General features: G+C 43.4%; 1 protein-coding gene across 1 annotated transcript in view; it reads left to right on the forward strand.

Moving 5' to 3' along the window:
• LOC150061301 (neurogenic locus notch homolog protein 2) overlaps positions 1-20,978 on the forward strand; it is a 144,912-nt gene that overhangs the window by 108,911 nt on the left and 15,023 nt on the right. Inside the window, exons 12-22 of the mRNA XM_090334175.1 lie at positions 482-592; positions 6,800-6,992; positions 8,800-8,945; positions 10,541-10,654; positions 12,665-12,784; positions 13,151-13,303; positions 15,169-15,397; positions 16,969-17,170; positions 17,968-18,121; positions 18,719-18,903; positions 19,781-19,913. Of these exons, the coding sequence (XP_090190301.1) occupies positions 482-592; positions 6,800-6,992; positions 8,800-8,945; positions 10,541-10,654; positions 12,665-12,784; positions 13,151-13,303; positions 15,169-15,397; positions 16,969-17,170; positions 17,968-18,121; positions 18,719-18,903; positions 19,781-19,913 (1,740 nt within the window). The remainder of the gene's footprint in view (positions 1-481; positions 593-6,799; positions 6,993-8,799; positions 8,946-10,540; positions 10,655-12,664; positions 12,785-13,150; positions 13,304-15,168; positions 15,398-16,968; positions 17,171-17,967; positions 18,122-18,718; positions 18,904-19,780; positions 19,914-20,978) is intronic.

Here is a 20,978-nt window from a genome sequence, read left to right on the forward strand (position 1 = left end):
AGATCTCACCCTTTGAGTGGCTAGAATTACAGGTGTGAGCCACCAGCATCTGGCTTCCTGGGCACACTTATCATACTTGCTAGTGCAGAAGTATTTTATGTGTCCTTTCCAGTTTAGACTTATAGAGGCAACACTCAAGATACCAGTCCTAATAAAAATTTACCCTCTTCACCAAAACCCATTCTTGGGTGACACTGGCCCTATGTCTCTTAGCTGTGGTCACATGCACGTGGATATATATGACAGCACAGTGTAGTGCCACTGCCCAGATTCCTGCCAAGATGCAGGCAGACTCACCCTGATGGCCTTGGTTCCATAAGCATGAATGTCAACACAGTGAATAAAGTAGTGAAGTTATTTGGACCAAAAGATTTCTGCCACTTTCTTTAGAGCTGCCTAGGTTCTTTTGAGATATCCTAACACACTGAATGACAAGCAGAAGAGTATTTCTGTGGTAATGTGGAATGGTTTCTCTTTGCAGGGGTTAATTGTGAAATCAATTTTGATGACTGTGCTAGCAACCCTTGTGTTCAAGGCTCCTGTGTGGATGGCATCAATCGCTACAGTTGTGTCTGCTCACCAGGGTTCACAGGTAACATTACTTGTATTCACAGGCATTACTTCAGGGCTTTACTTCAGGATCATGGTACCCAAGAAAAATGACTTTGAATTGTCTCTTGTCTCTCGATCTGTCAGGGAGGTTAGAAATCTGCTTCCCATGCCTCCCTGGACTTGTTTGCCTATAGATCCTTCTAAACTGTAACCTAATACTTTTCTTTAATTAGGATTTGCAGACCATGTGTTTCTTGCTACCTGAGAAGAATTCCTAGAAAGACTGTAAATTTCCATCACAGTGATTGAATGAAATCACCTCCAAAAGCCACCTTTGTTTTCCTTTAGGCAGCTGTCCATGCCTTCTATAAAACAAACCTAAGTTTGAGGTGTACCAGCAGCTCCTGCCTGTAATCCTAGCTACTCAGGAGGCTGAGGTCTAAGGATCAAAATTCAAAGCCAGTCCAGGCAGGAAAATCTATGGGCTTCTTAGCTCCAATTAACTACCAAAAAGAAAAAACCCGAAGTGGATTTATGGCTCAAGTAGTAAAGGCACTATTCCTAAAAACTTAGAGATAGTTCTCAGGCCCTGAGTTCAAGCCCCAGGACTGGCACATAAAAAATGCATTTTACCCTTAAGTTGACATGTTGAATTGAACCCCCTTTGTGCAACTATTTAGGATAATTTTAAAAAAGAAAAAGAAAAGAAAGAAAAATACTGGAGACTACTGGGGAAACCTTCTGACCCCAAAGAGAACGGCTAACATGTGCTAAGGACTTACTTTGATCGATGCACTAAAATGGATGCCAGATCTCACTTTAGGTGTCTTGATCTTTACCATTCCTGTGGATCGCCTTGGGAACTAGAGTTTAACAAGGTTCAGCTGACCCAGAGCCCAGGTTCATTCCCACCACACTCCCTAGCCAGCCTCGCTACCCTTGTGGTTTCTTCTGGGTTTACATAAGGTTTCTGCTGGACTTATTTATTTATTTTTTAAATACCAGTGAATCATACTCTTTCTCTTTTTAACATTTAGCAATCCACCAAGGTCAAGGACAGAGGACTTAGGCTAAAAATATTCTAAAATAAACTAAAGGTGTAGCATGAAACTACATAACCAAGAAATGGAATGTTTTGGTTGCTGGGTGGTACCCTGTTCTTGGAACTGTTTTCTGGGTCTGAGATTTTTTTTTTGTTTGCTTATTTGTTTTTGTTGTAAAGCAGCTGCTAAAAATATGTAAGATGACTGTGATATATACTCATGAGCAGTACATGTGAGGGTTTTTTTTCTTGTTTTATTTTAATATGCCCTACTTTGAAAGATTTAAGGGAGACATTTTGTTTTCACTTTTTGTTCTTCTAGGACCTATTAATACTTTTTAATTAAATGGAAAGGAATAAGGATTCATGTAACCCCCCTAAACTCCTCTTCAGTTTACAAAGCACCCCTAAAGATGAGTTATTGTCCTGAATTCTCCCACCAGCCCATGGAAAATGTTCTTTTATCCAGTGAAGCTCCTGAAAGGAGATATTTCATGTGGCCATGTCCTCAGATAGTGGCCTGTACAGTGAGGTCTATGAATCCCCCAGAGGGCAGGGACCTCTCTTAGCCTTTCAGTACTATCAAGCTAAAGGAAATACTCAGTATAGGTTGCTAAGTCAATGACTGAATGAATGCATTCATGAATAAGATGAACTCAAACACAGCCTTTCTATTGCCCAGCCAGATTCAGAGTCTGGACTGGACTGCCATTGATGAAACACCAGTTCATTGACTGCATACATTGGGAGTGTAAAACATGAGATATCTCTCTCTCTCTCTCTCTCTCTCTCTCTCTCTCTCTCTCTCTCTCTCTCTCTCTCTCTGATATAATTTTTGTTATGTTTAAGTAGTTATACAGAGGGATTTCAGTTCCACATGTCAGTTTATGAATATGTTACATCTTGGTCATAGTCACACAGTCCATTGTTCTCCATGGAGTAACTTCTCCTTTCAGGGATTGTGAGGCCCCACTAGGTACCTAACTTGCATTGGGCATTTGTAATACCCTGTAGACTCTGTGTGAGGGTAGGCTGTGGTGGGAAAATATCCACCAATGCATATTATAGACTATGCAAGGAAGTACCTGAAACTCATAGAGATGGCTTGAAATGTGTTCTGGAAAGAGTTTCAAAGCAAATGAGAGAATGAGTAGTAAAATGTTTGCCTACCATGTCAAGGTCCCAAGTTTGATCCCTAACACCTTGCACATTAGAAGAAACTGGACATTTTCATTGTAACCCCAGCCCTAAGGAAGCAGAGGCAGAAGGATTGTGAGTTCCAGGTTAATCTGTCTCGAAAAAAAAAAAAAAAAACCAAACATCAGCAATGAAAAAAACAAGGAGGAAGAAGAAGGGAAGAAAGGAAACACAACAAACAAAAAAAGGAAATGAAGAACTTGGGAGGAATGGCATCTGCAGAAATACCTCCACAAGAACCCAAAATGTAAAAGATCATTTTAGCTGGAGGCTGACACCTGTAGTCTTAGCTTCTCAGGAGGCTGAGATTTGAGGATCACAGTTGAAGCCAGCCTGGGCAGAAAACTCTGTGAGACTCTTCTCTCTGATAAACTACTCAAAAAAGCTAGAAGTAACACTGTGGCTCAAGTGGTAGAGCACTCACCTTGAACAAAAGAAGCTCAGGGACAACACCCAAGGCCAGAGTTCAGGCCCCGAGACCTGCCCTCCCACCCCCCCCCCCCAAAAAAAAAGGCCATTGTAGGCCCAGGATAGCTTCATTGGTAAAGAACTCTGACTCATTTCTTAGTTCCAGTGGCAAAAATCTCCAAGAATCACTGGTTGAGGCCAAAAAGAAATAGTATTTCAAACAAATTATTAATAAAATACACAGAGGAAAACAGCAGCCACTTCCTGATTATGAGTCTTTACCACAAGAACCACCAATAACAGGTTAGGGAGCAATGGAGAGTGAAAAATGTTAATGCCCATACTTTAAAGGGTGTACCTCTATTTAATTTGGAATTCCTGTTCTAAATGCAGGGTTGGTTTTTCTTAAGTTTAAAAAAAAAAAAAAGTGTGCTTTTGTTTTGTTAGTCGTGGGGCTTGAACTCTGGGCCTGGGTGTTGGCCCTGAGCTCTTTAGCTCAAGGCTACTGCCCTACCCTTTGAACCACAGCCCGACCTTAGGTTTTCTGGTGGTTGATTGGAGATAAGAGTCTCATGGTCTTTAGTGCTTTGAACCTCGATCCTCAGATCAAACTCCTGAGTAGCTAGGATTACGGGCATAAGCCACCTCACCCAGCTAAGAATGTGTATTTTTATCCAAATCAGAATATTATATTCTTTGAAACTCATACATTCCTTCATAGCAGTAGCTTAATTTCACTCATTATAGGAAAATGTAAAATTATATCTCATTAAAGAACATATACTTGAAGTGGGGGGGGGCGGGGAATAGAATGTGTACATGTGCACATATGCCAGTACTGGGGTTTGAATTCAGGGCCTGGTGCTCTTGCTTAGCTTTTTCACTCAAGGTTGATTTTCTACCACTTGAGCCACACTTCTGTTACTGGCTTTTTGCCAGTTAATTGGAGATAAAGTATTTTCTGCATTGGCTGGCTTTGAAATGTGATCTCAGATCTGAGCCTACTGAATACATAGGATTAGAGGTATGAGCCACTAGTACACAGCTTATACTCAAATCCTAAGTAACAAATCAAAGCACTCTGTGATTAGTCCACTTTTGACTTTATTCAGCCTAATATATTGAAGAGCAAGACCAAAGCAGACAGCCTTTCCAGGTTGTATTAGGGAATCTCTTGGAAGAACAGTCACTTTGATTTCATTCCCTCCTGGCAGCCACACTGTTAGAGAATGCAAAAAAAAATTGTAATCTAGAGTTTGAACCACCTGCATATTTTCAAAAATCTATGGCAACTGGGCCTAAGCAATATCATCTAAAAGAACTTTAAGGGCTGGGAATATGGCTTAGTGGTGAAGTGCTTGCCTAACTTGCCTGAAACTCTGGGTTCTGTTCCTCAGTACCACATAAACAGAAAAAGCCAGAAGTGGCTCTGTTGCTCTTTTAAGAAACAGAGTGCTAGCCTTGCGCAAATGAAACTCAGAGACAGTGCCCAGGCCTTGAGTTCAAGCCCCACGACTGGCCACAAAAAAGAAGGTTAGAGCTCTACCACTTGAGCCTCAGCACCACTTCTGGCTTTTTTCTATGTATGTGGTACCAAGGAATCGAACCCGGGTCTTCGTGCATGCTAGGCAAGCACTTTAACCACTAGGCCAAACTCCCAGCCCCACACCTCTACTTTTAATTTTATTTTATTAGTTAATAGTGATATGAAACTCATGGACCTGGCCTGGCTTTGATCCTCATATTGTAACTTTTTTTTCTTTTTTTTCTTTTTGGTCAGTCTTGGGGCTTGAACTCAGGGCCCAGGTGCTATCCCTGAGCATTTTCATTCAAGACTAGCATTCTACCACTTTGAGCCACAGTGCCAATTCCAGTTTTCTGGTGGTTAATTTGTTAATGTGACTCTTAGAAAGAAAGCACAGCTGGGCACTGCTGTCTCACACCTGTAATCCTGGCTACTTAGGAAGCTGAGATCTGAGGATCGCTGGTCAAAGCCAGCCCAGGTAGGAAAGCCAGTGGAGCTAATTTACTAACGAAAAAAAAGCTGGAAGTGGAGCTGTAGCTTAAGTGGTAGAGCGTTAGCCTTCAGCATAAAAGCTCAGGAACAGCACCAAGGCCCTGAGTTCAAGCCCCAGGACTGGCACATAAATAAGTATGTATACATACATACATACATACGTACATACGTACATACATACATAAAGTGAAAATACAATGACATTTCTTTTTAAGGTAAGTCAATAGTACATAGCCTATAATAAACCTTCTTGTTAATTAGGCATTGCCTAATTAGTAGAAATGGTAGAACTTGACTAACTGTGAATAATGAATCTGGGGCCAGGTGCTAGTATCTCATGCCTGAAATCTGTGCTACTCAGGAGGCTGAGATCTGAGGATTGTTCAAAGCAGCCTAGGCAGACAAATCTAAGAGACTCTTGTCTCCAGTTAACCATGAAAAAGCCAGAAGTGGAGCCGTGGCCCAAGCGGTAGTATCAAACTTGAGCAAAAAAAGCCAAGCAAGATCTTAAGGTCCTGAGTGTAAGACCCACTACCAGCATGAAACGAAGGAATGAATGAATGAGTGAATGAATGAATATCTGGAGCAGACAGCAAAAAGCTGGTTTTTGGTTTTTTTTGCTGGTCCTGGGGCTTGAACTCCGGGCTTGGGCACTGCCCCTGAGCCTCTTTGTGAACCACAGTGCCATTTCTAGCTTTTTCTTTTTTGGGGAGTGGGGGGAAGGTCGTGGGGCTTGGACTCTGGGCCTGGGCACTGTCCCTGATCTCTTCAGCTCAAGGCTACCATTCTACCCCTTGCGCCACAGTGCCACTTCTGGTTTTCTGGTGGTTAATTGGAGATGGGTCTCACTGACTTTCATGCCCAGGCTGGCTTTGAACTGTGATCTTCAGATCTTAGCCTCCTGAGTAGCTAGGATTATAGGCATGAGCCACCAGCACCCTAGCACTTTTTTCAAGTTTATTGGAGATCGGCGTCTTATGAGGGCTTGGAATGTGGCTTAGTGTAGAGTACTTACCTAAAATGCATGAAGCCCTGGGTTTGATTCCATAGTACCAAATAAATAGAAAAGGCCAGAAGTGGTACTGCAATTCAAGTGATACAGTGCTAGTCTTGAGCAAAAGAAGCTCAGGGACATTGCCCAGGCCCTGAGTTCAAGCCCCAGGACTGGCCACAAAAAAAAAAAAAAAAAAAGTCTCATGATTTTTCTTCCTGGTCTGGCTTCAAACCCCATCCTCATATCTCAGCTAGGATTAGCTACTCAGCTAATGAGCCACCAGTGCCCAGCATGGGAAAGCTTTAAAATTCATCTACAGTAGCAGGAGGAGCAACTTCCTGGTTAGTACTCGACATTATTAATGTGAAAATTCCCCATTTCCACGGGGGAAACACACATCACGTTAACACAACACTGTCTAGTGTTCGTTAACTGTGATTAGATGTCAGTGTCCTTTGCCCCTTATGTGCATGGCCTGAAATACTTTGAAGTGTCTCACTCCTTAAACCTTGACATTTGGGGCATGACATTTGAGTCCATGCAGAGAATGGGAGATTTGATTGGTACTTCTCCCTTCCCTTCTCTCCAGGGCAGAGATGCAATATCGACATTGATGAGTGTGCCTCCAATCCCTGTCGCAAGGGCGCCACCTGCATCAACGATGTGAATGGTTTCCGCTGCATATGTCCCGAGGGACCCCATCACCCTAGTTGCTACTCCCAGGTGAACGAGTGCCTGAGCAGCCCTTGTATCCACGGCAACTGCACTGGGGGCCCCAGTGGGTGAGTAGCTGCCAGAGGTTCACAGTGTGTTTGACCTGGGTCAAACCCTTTGGATTTGGTGTCCTGATGATAGTCTGAAAATGTCAGCTGGAAACTTGACTGAAGGTTTTAGTAATGGCCATCAAAGCTTTGGTAGATGACCACTTTGCCCTACCTTTCCTGACTGAGGACCTAGGTGGGCAGATGAGGAATATTGTCTCCATTCTATATGTAATTTACAAGGATTTCATGGGAGGAGGCCAAGCTGTGTCATGCATGTTTGGCAGTTGTTAGTACTTATTACAGGATTGAGTTCTAAGGAATGTTGTGCCCTAATTCTCCCTCTGCACAGCTTTGATCCACCTGAGCACCTGTGTGTATTCTGGGATAGAACCGGTTCATCCAACTTCACACATGGCCCTGATGGAACCTTGGCAGGTTGACTGCCTCTCATTAAAGTTGGATGGTGTGTTGGTAATTTTTAGAACCACAGCATGACCTTAGGTCTCATTATATGGTCTTACAATCCTTGTTATAAGACAGAGCTTTTTGCATTGCCTGTTGCCAAACTTCTGTCAGGTAAAAGAAAGAAGAATGGATGTGCAGCTGTCAACGCTTCCCCATCTATCTTTTTCTGACAGATCTCAAAGGTGGCCAGTAGCTAGTGATACCACATGCTAAGCGCTGATGTCATCCATCTTGGAGACTATATACCTTCGTGTTTCTTTTCTTGCTCAATGTCCTGGGTGCTTTCTGAAGTAGCATTTAAGGAAAATACAGTATGACTGAGATGGCCTTCTAGAATGAGGCCAAGCAGGGGAAATTTGGTAAAAGCCATTTCTTGTCACTTATTTTTACTATGTCACATACTATTCTTTCTGTGAATTTTCTCTAGGAAACTCATGAAAGATAAATGTCTAACTAAATCACTCAAATCCACTTTATTTGAATGTAAGTTGAACATGCCTATTCAAAAAATTCAGAGTGCTTGAAAATCTGAAACTGTCTGATTTTTTTTGTGGCTAGCATCTGATCCTTGGAATTCTTCAGTGAATCAGAGAGTGTCTCTCTGATCTATTTCCTGTTGCCTATTTTGCACCAGAAACCAGGGACTGTAAAGTTTCTTATGTTAGTTTATCGGAAGGAGAGGTGGTCATGAGATTTGAACTCAAGGCTTAGGTGCTATCCCTTATCTTTTATTTTTTGCCAGTCCTGGGGCTTGAACTCAAGGCCTAGGTTACTGTCCTTGATCACTTTTTGCTCAAGGCTAGCGCTCTGCCACCTGAGCCACAATGCAACTTCCGACTTTTTCTGTACGTGTGGTACCAAGGAATTGAACCCAGGGTTTCGTGCATGCTAGGTGAGCACTCTACAACTAGACTCCCCACCCCTGTCCCTGAGCTTTTTCGTTCAAGTCTAGTGTTCTTTCACTTTGAGCCATAGGTCCACTTCCTATGTTTTTTTTTTTTAAGTATATAAGAAAATAAACTGTATAGATTTATCCATGTCAGTTATGTCCTTTGGATTGGCTCAGTATATTTGATTAAACCATAGTTTACCTGTAAATTGTATTATAATTAGTTTCACTGGCTTCTCAGTGACCCAGGAAAGCACCCTGTAGTCTCTTTACTGAACACCCTAAATGGACTTCTGTGATGCCCATCAAGTGCATGGTGAATCCACGGTAGTCCTTAAAAGAATAAAAGTGACATTATCTCACTGATAGACTTCTCTGTTCCCTTGTTTCTTCACCAGTTCCTGTACACTGACTCTCTAACTCAACTGAATATTATTCCTCTTGTGGTAAAAGCTCTTTATCTTTTTTCAGGTACAAGTGCCTCTGTGATCCAGGGTGGGTTGGCACCAACTGTGAAGTAGACAGAAACGAATGTCTTTCTAACCCATGCCAGAATGGAGGGACATGTGATAATCTGGTGAATGGATACAGGTGTACCTGCAAAAAGGGCTTCAAAGGTGAACTCAGAAGTGCATCTTATGTCTGTTGCTGTCTTGTTGTTATATACTGTCCTGCTCACTTCTCCTTTTTATTTCTATTTGTTATTCATTCATGCATTTAGCAAACACACTGAGCAAGTAGTCTTACTACTTGGGGAATAAAAACATAAATAAATTTCTCCCTTCAGCCTACCAAAGAAGTGGGTTGTTAAGGGAATAATATTAAGATACACAGTTAAAACTCTGCTTATAGAGCTTTCTGTGGATGTCTCATTGTGAACTTCTTGGCCTAGATGTGATTTTTATGCTAATTTCGATAGCACAGAAGTAGAATGTAAGTACCATATTTGCTGTAATTCTGATGGAGGTACCAGTGATCAGTCATCAGTTGTGTTTTTTCCATGCAACAGAACTTTCCCGGCAAACATTTTGATACATGAGATATTCTTACATGCAGACTTTTCCCCCATGGCCTTCTATCAGGTAAAAGAATAAAGAATGGATATGGCGGCCCTCAACACTTCCGCATCTATCTTTTTCTGACAGATCTGGCTTTTTCCTGATGAATTGGACCTGATGTTCTGGGAATTTTCTGCCCAGGCTTCTAACCTCAATCTATAGACCTCAGCCTCCTGAGTAGATAGGACTACAGTTGTGAGCCACCACTGCCCAGCAGTTCCTCTTTATAATACTAGAGTTTCTCTGCTTTGCGGTACCTCATCAGACTTTGTGTCTGGCTTCATCTAAGATGCAGAGATGTGTAATATCTGAATACTACTATATTATTCACACTAGTCCTTTATTACTCCCCTTTCTTTTTTTAGTGGGAGTAAATGAGATGCCTTGAGTCACAAGGAAACAACTTTATGATATCAGAAACAGTACAATGAGAAGGTGAAAATGAAAGAGGGGCAAAGATCAGAAACTTTGATCTTATATTAAAAATATTGTCTCTTCTTCTGACTGAAAACTTCATATCACAAAGACTTATACGTAGGTCTAGCAACAAGCTTTCCAACCTCTGATCTTCTTGGTCCCTTATTTGCAATCGGCTGAGTAGGCTTGTAGGCAATTAGAACAAGCTGTTCTTCCTTTCATCTTTTTGTCTAATGAACCATTTACTGACTGACTATACATCAGGATCTTGAGACCAAAAGGAATAAGGTGTTCCAGCATCCTGAAGACATGACCACTCTTCTAAGCCATGTAATTTTACCACCAAGAGAAATGGGGCTGAGTGCTGGTGGCTCACACTTCTAATCCTAGTTTACTGAGATCTCAGAATTGTGGTTCAAAGCCAGCCTGGGCAGATAAATCTGAGAGATTCTTTTATCTCCAATTAACCACCAAAAAGTAGACAGTAGATGTGTAGATCAAGTGATAGAGCACCAACCTTGAGTGAAGAAGCCAAAGGATAACATGATAATGTGAGGCCCTGAGTCTGAGCTCCCAGTGCTAGTGTATATACATATGCATGCACATATATACATGCATTAATACATAATACACATAGACATACATGGGAGAGAAAGATAGAGGAGTGTCAGCAATTGAAGTCATGAAAGGATTCCAGAAAGTTTCACTATGTCTGTTTCCCCTCTTTCTGCCTCTAGGCTACAACTGCCAGGTAAATATTGATGAGTGTGCCTCCAATCCCTGTCTCAACCAAGGAACCTGCTTTGATGACATCAGCGGCTACACATGCCACTGTGTGCTGCCCTACACAGGTGGGTGTTGATGGACCCTGAGGGTACTAAACATTTGCGTGTCAGTGAAGCCAGTATATGGGGTGATGTGTAGGGCAAGGCTGCTCTGGTGTGGCTGTGGGGGAGGGGGCAGCCTTCCCTCTTGTCCTTCCTAGCCTCACTGCCTGGGTTTCAGAAGCTTCGTAGCAGGAGACACACACACTTCCTCTACACTTCAGCAATCCATTTGTTTAGTTTTCAGTGTTGGGTATGGAACCTAGCAAGCTGGGTAACTGGTCTACCACTGAGCTGCCCTCCGCTCTAGGTTTACTTGGTGTGTGTGTGTGTGTGTGTGTGTGTGTGTGTGTGTGTGTGTGTGTGTGTGTGTATGTGTGTGTGGCAAGGAGGGGGGGAGAGAGAGAGAGAGAGAGAAAAGGAGAGAAATAAAGTGTGAGCCAGTACTAGGGCTTGAACTCCGGTCCTGGGTGCTGTCCCTTAGGTTTTTGCTCAAGAGGGAGGGAGTCACTACTAGGGCTTGAACTCAGGTCCTGGATGCTGTCCCTTAGCTTCTTTGCTCAAGACTAGTACTCTACTCTTTGAGCCACAGCTCCACTTTGGACTTTTTTTTTTTGCTGGTTCATTGGAGATAGGAGTCCACAGATTTTCTGACCAGGGTGGTCAGGAATCCAAGTCTCAGGCTCCAAAATAGTTAAGGTTACAGGTGTGAGCTATAGCACCCAAGCAAATGTTTGGGTTTTTTGGTTGTTGTTGTGTTTTGTTGCCAGTTATGGAACTTGAACTCAGAGCCTGGACACTTGTTGCTCAAGGCTAGCACTCTACCACTCGAGCCACAGCTCCGCTTTTGGCTCTTTCTGAGTATGTGGTACTGAGGAATGGAACCAGGCTTCATGCATGCTAGGCAAGCACTCTACCACTAGGCTACGTTCCAGGCCACAGCAAAAATTTTTTTTTTAAATTTCTAGTATCTGTTTGGCTGGAAGCTCATGAATAGGTAATGGCTTAGCTGTCATTTGGATGGCCTAAGCGTTTCTAATTTCAATAATAAAACGACCATTTACCATTTATGCAGAGGTGTGGGGATTAATGCTAGGACTTTACACTTGCTGGGTAAGTGCTGTGCACCCTACCATTCTCTGAGCTTTGTCCCAGTGCCCAGCAAAAGGGAACCACACAGCACTTCCCCTCATCAGCCCGTGAGGGATGGTGAAATTTTGTGCTATTTTTTCTTTCTGAATGCAAAATTTTAGTATGAAATTTGAAGCTGTGTTAGTGACTTGCCTTTTAAAACAACCGGATTATCATTTTAATACAAACATTCTTCTGGAATGTGCTTGCTGTACTGATAGGCCAGTATTAGCCTCTCTAAAGACACTGCTGTGAGGAGACAGTGCCTGGAGCTTCCCGTCCCTGGGACTGCCTCGCCATAGCGTTTCTCTGAGATGCAGGAAGTTACTGTTTTTGGGGGGAAGGGCTATCTATGGGGCTGAGCTTCTGCACCCTGTGGAGATACACTGGCATTCTTGTCAGACCGATGCAAATCTCCAAATCCCTCAACCAGTTGTGATCATCACAGTGAAAGTGGAAACAGCCCAGCAGTAGCTGAGGGCTTCTCCTGTACACAGGGCCCTATGGTTATTAGCATAGGACTCGGTGTGCATTTTCTCATTTAATCCTCAAAAATCATGTCTGAGTACATGATCCTAATGTTTATTTCCTGTGTCTCTCCTCTTTCCTTCCTCCCTTGCCTGCTTTCCTTAAACTCTTGCTATAAACTGGGCCTCAAATTTCTGATCCTCCTCCCTGAGCCTTCCTATCACTAAGAGTTCTAGTGTGCACCACTAGCTACTTTTTGCTCATGAGGAAAGCCCAAAGAAGATAAATAAAAGTTAGCAATGTCAGACCAAGATCAAAACCCCCCTCCGTGACTCCCTACTCTACTTGAATTCAGAGTATTTCCTGGGCTTACACTCTGGGGACATTTTCCTTTCCTTGACTGGTTCTCTATCACAAACGATGTCATTTGCTTTTCAGGCAAGAATTGTCAGACTGTGTTGGCTCCATGCTCCCCAAACCCTTGCGAGAATGCTGCCATTTGTAAAGAGGCACCAAATTTTGAGAGTTATACCTGCTTGTGTGCTCCAGGCTGGCGAGGTAAGAACATGGGGAGAAGGATAAGCACACACATTATGCACTGCTGCATGTGGAAGGACTGGAGTTTCCAAGGCTTTCCCTGCCTGTAAGAACTCTACCTGGAAGCTGTTGACTAGAAAGGCTCAGAAGGCCTTCCATTGAATGTGTCTCTGACGCCCTCTAGTGGCCTGAAGACTCCACTTCCATTCTGAAGCCATGATATGCTTGCTATTTAGCCCCTTGCAACAACTCCCAAGGACATGTAGATGCCTTCCTTTGGACTTAATCAAACAGGAGACCAGCCATGTATCTTAGGATGTATCTACCCACCTCAGCTCAGCTCAAGCACACCTGGGCATCTGTGAGAACGAGCTTTCTTCTTCCTAGGTCAGCGGTGTACCATTGACATTGATGAGTGTGTGTCCAAGCCCTGCATGAATCAAGGCCTCTGCCACAACACCCAGGGAAGCTATATGTGTGAGTGTCCACCAGGCTTCAGTGGGATGGACTGTGAGGAGGACATCGATGACTGCCTTGCCAGTAAGTATGCCTGCCAGCCTCCAGGCCCCTGAGGAGAGGCTAGCTCATAGCTAGAGAGGACTGAACACACTGCTGCTCACACTGACATTGGTGGAGACTCATATGGAGTGTTTCTTTTCTTTTTTCTTTTCTTTGGTCATGGGGCCTGGGCACTGTCCCTGAGCTCTTCAGCTCAAGGCTAGCACTCTACCACTTGAGCAACAACAGCACCACTTCCAGTTTTCTGGTGGTTAGTTGGAGATAAGAGTCTCACAGAGGCCAGGAGTTTGGCCTAGTGGTAGAGTGCTTGCCTAGCATGCACGAAGACCCAGGTTCGATTCCTTGGTACCACATACATAGAAAAAAGCCGGAAGTGGTGCTGAGGCTCAAGTGGTAGAGCTCTAGCCTTGAGAAAGTCCAAGAACAGTGCTCAGGCCCTGAGCTCAAGCCCAGGACTGGCCAAAAAAAAAAAAGTCTTACAGACTTTCATGCCGGGGCTGGCTTTGAACTGCTATCCCCAGATCTCAGCCTCCTGAGTAGCTAGGATTACAGGTGTGAGCCAGTGGCACCTGGCTATATGGAGTGTTTCTACACCAGTGATTATTATTATTATTATTTTTTTGCCAGTCTCGGGGCTTGAACTCAGGGCCTGGGTACTGTCCCTGAGCTTCTTTTGCTTAAGGTTAGCACTTTACCACTTGAGTCATAGCACCACTTTGGGCCTTTTTTGTGTATGTGATATGGAGGAAACGAACCCAAGGTATCATGTGTGCTAGGCATTCCCAGCCCTCTAACACTCATATTATTGTGTATGTGTGTGCTGATTCCAGGCCCTGAATTCAGAAGATAAGGATTTTTCTGCTTGTGCTGCCTTCAAATCTCCATCCTCAGATCTTAGCCTTCTGAGTAGCTACATTACAAACATAAGTCACTGGCTCTCAGTACAGTAATGGGTTTTGTTTGTTTGTTTGGTTCTGTTTATTTGTTTGTTGGTTGGTTGTTGTTTTTTCCCAGTGCCAGTCGTGAGGCCTAGGCACTGTCCTTGAGCAATTTTGCTCACAGCTATATTTCTATCATTTGAACCACAGCTTCACTTCTGGCTTTTTGGTGGTTAATTGTGGAGATAAGAGTCACATGGAGTTTAGTGTCCAGATTGGCTTCAAACCACAATCCTCAGATCTGAGCCTTCCAAGTAGCTAGGTTTACAGGCTTGAGCCACTGGCACCTGCTGCCTGCTAGTGATTTTAAATCTTCCTTTTAAAGCTACTTTCTTTAGGAGTCAAGGCAGTGGAATCCATGAAGCATTACTTGGTGGCATTTTGAACATGACTAAGAGAGGGCAGTGCTCTGTAGCCTGTCTTTCACATGGTTTTGAAAAGAACTGCAAATGTCTTAAGTGTGTAATTCATGAAGTATGATGCGACAGCCAAAGCCATCACCTAGGATAATGAACAGAATATGTGTTTTACAACTCTCCTTTTCTTTATTCTGTTGTTAATATATATGGTATGTGTCACTAAACTCTCAAATATAATATCCTTGCCTTATTGTGCTTTGCTTTGGTTTTTGTCTTTTGTGCTAAACTCAGGTCCTCAGTACTTTTTCTCTCAACATTGGCACTCTACCACATGAGCCATACCTTCACTTTGGGCTTTGTTGTTGTTGTTGTTGTTGTTGTTGTTGTTGTTGTTGTTGTTACTGTAACTTGGAGACTAAGTGTCTCAGACTTTTCTGTCCTGGCTACCTTCAGATATCAGGTCTCAGCCTCTCGAGCAGCTAGGATTACAGGCATGAACCACCAGTGCCCCACTGGTCACTCATTTGCATGAGTTTAAGATTAAAATCAGCACTTCTTTTTTGAGCTCTACTCTTGTCTCTTGGCTTAGACCCTTGCCAGAATGGAGGCTCCTGTGTGGATGGAGTGAACACCTTTTCCTGCCTCTGCCTTCCTGGTTTCACGGGGGAAAAGTGCCAGGCAGACATGAATGAGTGTCTGAGCGAACCCTGTAAGAACGGCGGAACCTGCTCTGACTATGTCAACAGTTACACCTGCAAGTGCCAGGCAGGATTTGATGGTGTGCACTGTGAAAACAACATTGATGAGTGCACAGAAAGGTGAGGAGCCACTGCACCTCAGACACCTGCATCTCAGGGGCAGGGAGGAGAGGGGAGGAAGTTACAGTGAATGTTTAGTCTGTGGAGCAGAGATGAGCTCTCCATTGGAATCCCCTCTCACAATTCTCTCTCATTGTTCAGCTTCTCATAGTCATAATTAGAAGGCTACAGGTTAGAGACTGCAAAGCTTCATGGGATGAGCCATCATTTATGTCTTGTTTATGTAACAGAAAGAGCCACAACTCTGTTCTCTCCTTATAGTCTTGTTCATTTTAGTTGAGGATTAACCTTAAAATATCCTATTTCTTTTTTTAAAATTTAATATATAGAGGGGTTACAGTTATATTCTCCAGATAGAAGGTGTATTACTTTTCACACATTGATACCCCTTCTCATTAAAAAAAAAATCCTATTTCTTTGCGGATTTGTTAGCATTCTTTGAATAGTTTCTGAGCAGTTTCAATGGTTTTTTGTTTATTTTCCCCATTGTTGTTATTTTGTGTGTCATTATTGATGACTGAACTCAGGGCCTACATGCTGTCTCTTATATTTTTTCTCAAGACTAGCACTCTACCATTTAAGCCACAGTTCCATTTCTGGATTTTTGGTCTTTCCTGTCCCAGCTAACTTTAAATCATGATCCTCAGATCTCAACCTCCTAAGTAGGACTACAAATATGAGCCACCAGTACCTGGCTCAAGTTTTTGTAAAACTCCATATCTATTTCATAAATCTACAGTGATGAACTGTTTAACACATGTTATCTGAAGTCAGTTGACTTTGAAATATGGTATGTAGAAAAGCAGAGGGCTTGGGCCAGGAGTTTGGCCTAGTGGTTAAAATGCTTGCCTAGCATGCATGAAGACCCAGGTTCAATTCCTTGGTACCACATACATAGAAAAAAGCCAGAAGTGGTACTGAGGCTCAAGTGGTAGAGCTCTAGCCTTGAGAAAGTCCAAGGACATTGCTCAGGCCCTGAGCTCAAGCCCAGGACTGGCAAAAAAAAAAAGAAAAGAAAAGAAAAGCAGAGGGCTTTATTAAGCCTGGAAAACATCCCCTAGAAAAATGGGATATATTCACCTTTTTCCCCCCACTTTTTTCTTTTAGAGTCAGTCCTAGGGCTTAAATTCATGGCTGGAATACTACTGTCCCTGAGCTTTTTTTTTGCTCAAAGCCAGTGCTCTACCATTTGAGCCATAGCTCTATTACCAGCTTCTTTTTTTTTGGTGGTTAATTGGAGTCTCACAGACTTTCCTGCCCAAACTGGCTTTGAACAGCAATCCTCAGCTTGCAGGCTTTTGAGTAAGTAAGATTACAGGCAGCAGCCACTGGTACTCGGCAAGTTCTGCCTTTTAAATACTCCTAAGCCTTTGGTTATGGAAAGGAAGTTAGCATGCATTCAGAGCTTCTAATACCAGTCTACTTGGAGGTGGGGATGGGTAGGGAGGAGGGTTTGGAGGCTCAGAGATACTTGTTTCTGTAATGTCTTAGAATTCTGAGAGCATACTGTGCAGTTGTAGGTCAGAGACCCAGATCACACAGTGATAGTGCTTGTCTGTTTTCCTTGTCAGCTCTTGTTTCAATGGGGGCACATGTATAGATGGGATCAACTCCTTCTCCTGCTTGTGCCCTGTGGGTTTCACGGGTCCCTTCTGCCTCCATGAGATCAACGAGTGCAACTCTCATCCGTGCCTGAATGAGGGGACCTGTGTGGATGGCCTGGGTACCTACCGCTGTACCTGCCCCTTGGGCTACACTGGGAAAAACTGCCAGGTAATTCTCGTCTTACCCATTCACTCAGTTCCCCAGAGAAGCTTAATATTACACTAATTCTCCTTCCAGGCAGAGTGAATCTTTCCCCTAGAGAATTTGGTCACTCTCAGGCTGTACCTGAGATAAACCTGAGTCACTTTCTTAACAGCTAGTAGATTCCAAACTGGTGATCCCAGCAGCAGTATGGTGTGGACATACAAACATAAGATGGTTTTAAGAGGTTGACAGAAAAATATGCTTGGTACATAAGCACATAGATCCCTTCCACATTAGAAAACACCAAAAGGGAGAGATGTTTACCAACTTCCTGTTACTCTGAGGTGAGCAGCTTGAAAGAAAGGAGGATTTATTTGGCTCATGGCTTCAGAGCTTTTGGTCATGGTAGGCTGGTTTCATGGTAATGTTGCCCATCACAGTGGGCATGTGTGGAAGAGAGGCTGCTCACCAGTAAAGCCCACTTCCTTCAGCTAAGCCTACTCCCTAAAGTTTCAGAATCTTCTGAAAAATGCCACCATCTGAGGACCAGACCCTTAACATGTGAGTGTGTTGGAGAGCTAAACCATAATAGAGAAGAATCAAAATGTATTTTAAATTAAAATACATTTATCTAGTACAGTGGCTCATGCCTGTAATCCCAACTGCTCAGGAGGTGGAGATTAAAAGGGTTATGGTTTAAGGCCAGTCTGAGACAGTACTGCACCTATGATCCCAATAGGGAGGCGAATGCTAGTGTCACTCACTTTGTTTTCTGTATTTGAGTTCTAGTGTGTATGTATACACCCTTGTCTGTGTTCCAGACCCTGGTGAGTCTTTGCAGTCGTTCTCCATGTAAGAACCAAGGCACTTGTGTTCAGGAGAAGGCAGAGTCCCGTTGTCTGTGTCCGTCTGGGTGGACTGGTGCATACTGCGATGTGCCCAACGTAACCTGTGAGGTGGCTGCCCTGCACAAAAGTGAGTTCTACCTCTAGCCTTAGGCTCATCCCTGATGTATGGCCAGTGGCATTTTATGATGGATATTAGTTATTATTATGGGATAAGAGGGTAAATGGGCAAAGCTCTGGAGAATGGATAGAGAAACAGGCTTAAAGGTTTGAGAAGGAAAGGTGTTTGGAATGAAGGGGAGGCATATGCCATTTTCAGGACATATTTAATTTTGATTAAAGAACTAGACAAGAATAAAATTTGAAATTCAGTGTAAAATATAAGCTAATGCATAGCCAGGCAATGGTGGCTTATACCTGTAATACTAGCTATTCAAGAGATCTGAGGACTGAAGTTCAAGGACAGCCTTGCCAGAAAAGTCTATGAGACTCTTTCCTCCATTTAAATAGCCAAAATCTGGAAGTGGAAGTGTGATTCAAGTGGTAGAATGCCAATCTTGAGCAAAAAATGCCAAGTGAGAGTGTGAGGCCCTAAATTCAAGCCTCAGTATTGGCACACACACGCACAAGCAGGTGTTGACTATCTTAGTTTGCTTATTAGTTCTTCTGAACCTGATGTGCATCATGTGTGTCACGTCTGTGATACCTTCCCTCCACTACCTTTTAGAAGTACCTGTTGATCACCTGTGCCAGAACTCGGGCATCTGCATCAGTGCTGGCAACACACACCACTGCCAGTGCCCACCGGGCTACACAGGGAGCTACTGTGAGGAGCAGCTGGACGAGTGTGTATCCAATCCCTGCCGGCACGGCGCCACCTGCACTGACTTCATTGGGGGATACCGATGTGAGGTGAGGAGACTAAGCCAGCAGGGGTCAGCAGGCCGCTGGAGATGGTGCAGCTGTTACAGACACCACTGAGTTGAATTTAGCTGCCTCTGTCTTGTGTGTCCAGCGTATAGGTTTTTCTGTGGCACCCATATAATGTTGATCATTGTGTCAGCCTCTCTGTGCAATACAATAGCATGCCCAGTCTGGAGCCATTTCTCCTCCACCAGGCTTGCTCCCCAAATTTCCAACAGCCACTAACAGATGCATTTCCCACACATGTGCATCGATGCACACACATAGCCCAGAAGTTCCCTGGAACTTTCCTGAATAGCAACAGCAATAGGTAAAACCACTCTGAGGCCATGCCCTGTGTCCTTTTTCTGTACAGTCACTGAACAATCAATAATTCTAACAGTTTTTTCAACCAACTAAATTGTTGCATCAAGCCAGATACTGGTGGCTCACACCCATCATCCATCTTAGCTACTCTGGTGGCTGAGATCTGAGGATTGGGATGTGAAGCCAGAGTCCCTGCTCCCGTCTGTCAGTTCTCTGTACATGCCTGAAGTTTTCCAAACCTAGAGATCAGCACATCAATGTCCTTCCTGCTGTCCACACATACTGCTCAAATCATAGGGCCCTTAGCACATAGGAAGGGATGCATATTTTAAGCATGAAGGAACCTGTGCTGAGGAGGTTTGCAGAAGCTCGCAGATTCTTGTCTTCTCCCCCCATTTCTAAAAGCTGGAAGAGGACTAGGTAAATGCCAGTGGGCTTGGGCAAAGAAAGTGATGATTCTGGAGAAATATACCGGGGCTGAGTGGCCTCATTTTAGATTTGGTAGTTTGTTCCAGTAAAGGTCCAATATTTCTTGTCCTTTTTTGCTTCCTCCTGACAGTGTATTCCAGGCTATCAGGGTGTGAACTGTGAGTATGAAGTCGATGAGTGCCAGAACCAGCCATGCCAGAATGGAGGCACCTGTGTTGACCTTGTGAACCATTTCAAGTGCTCCTGCCCACCAGGTGCTCGAGGTAGGAAACCAGCCCTACTCACCCCCCCCCCCGCCCCATATTCCCTCAAGTGTAAATCCTCCTTAATGTGGGGGTGACTTTGAAAAGTGAATGATGATCAAACTGGCTCCATTGTAGGCTTTGTAGATCTCTGAGTTAATCCATATCTCCACCTACCTAATAAAGACACAGCATTGTAATTCTCTGTGGCTTTGTTCAGGTGGGTGGAGCGGTGTTTGTTTGTTCTGACTTGCCTAACTGTTCTGGCCATTGGTGTGTATTATTTATCATTATTCTCCTGAGCTTTGGATCTTGGGTACACCTGCAGCTCAGTGCTAGGGGGGCTGCTGCCATGTCTGCTGCTTTGCTTCAAGCTGAAGATGAGTTGATATTCACTTGCTGTATCTTTTCATTCCGATGATTCCATTCTGTTGGCAGGCTAGGTACTTTTAAGCACATTCTTTTACCCTTGATGTTATTACTTAGAGACATTTCCATATCAAAATAAAGAACTTCCTCAATCTTTGTTTCATTGATGCAGAGTTCCTACATGTGAACAGTCCATGTTTTACTTAACCAGTGCTGTAGATATTTGGTCTACCTTGTATGCATCTGAGTATATTTCTAGAATACATTTGCAGATATAAGAGAAGTAATTGTAGATGTCACTGCCATGTTTGCAGAACACTGTTTTTTTTCTCGGTGTGCTTGTACATATGTTCATTTAAAAATTCTTTGATTTGCCGAGCGCTGGTGGCTCACACCTGTAATCCTAGCTACTCAGGAGGCTGAGATCTGAGGATCATGATTCAAAGCCAGCCCAGGGCACGAAAGTCTGTGACACTCTTATCTCCAGTTAACCAACAGAAAACTGAAAGTAGCACTATGACACAGTGGTAGAGCAATAGCTTTGAGCTGTAGAGCTCAGAGACAGCTCCCAGGTCCAGAGTTCAAGCCCCATAACCAACAGAAAAAGAAAAAAAATCTTTTTCTTTTCCCTATACGATTTAGCTGTTACTTGTGCTTTTCTCCCCATTAGATTATGTTTTAATATTTTATAGAAATTGGCTCTTTATGATGTCATAA

This window comes from Megascapheus bottae, chromosome 6 (genome assembly GCF_031878675.1).
Source record: "Megascapheus bottae isolate mThoBot1 chromosome 6, mThoBot2.hap1, whole genome shotgun sequence".
In the NCBI taxonomy this organism is placed as follows: Eukaryota; Metazoa; Chordata; class Mammalia; order Rodentia; family Geomyidae; genus Megascapheus; species Megascapheus bottae.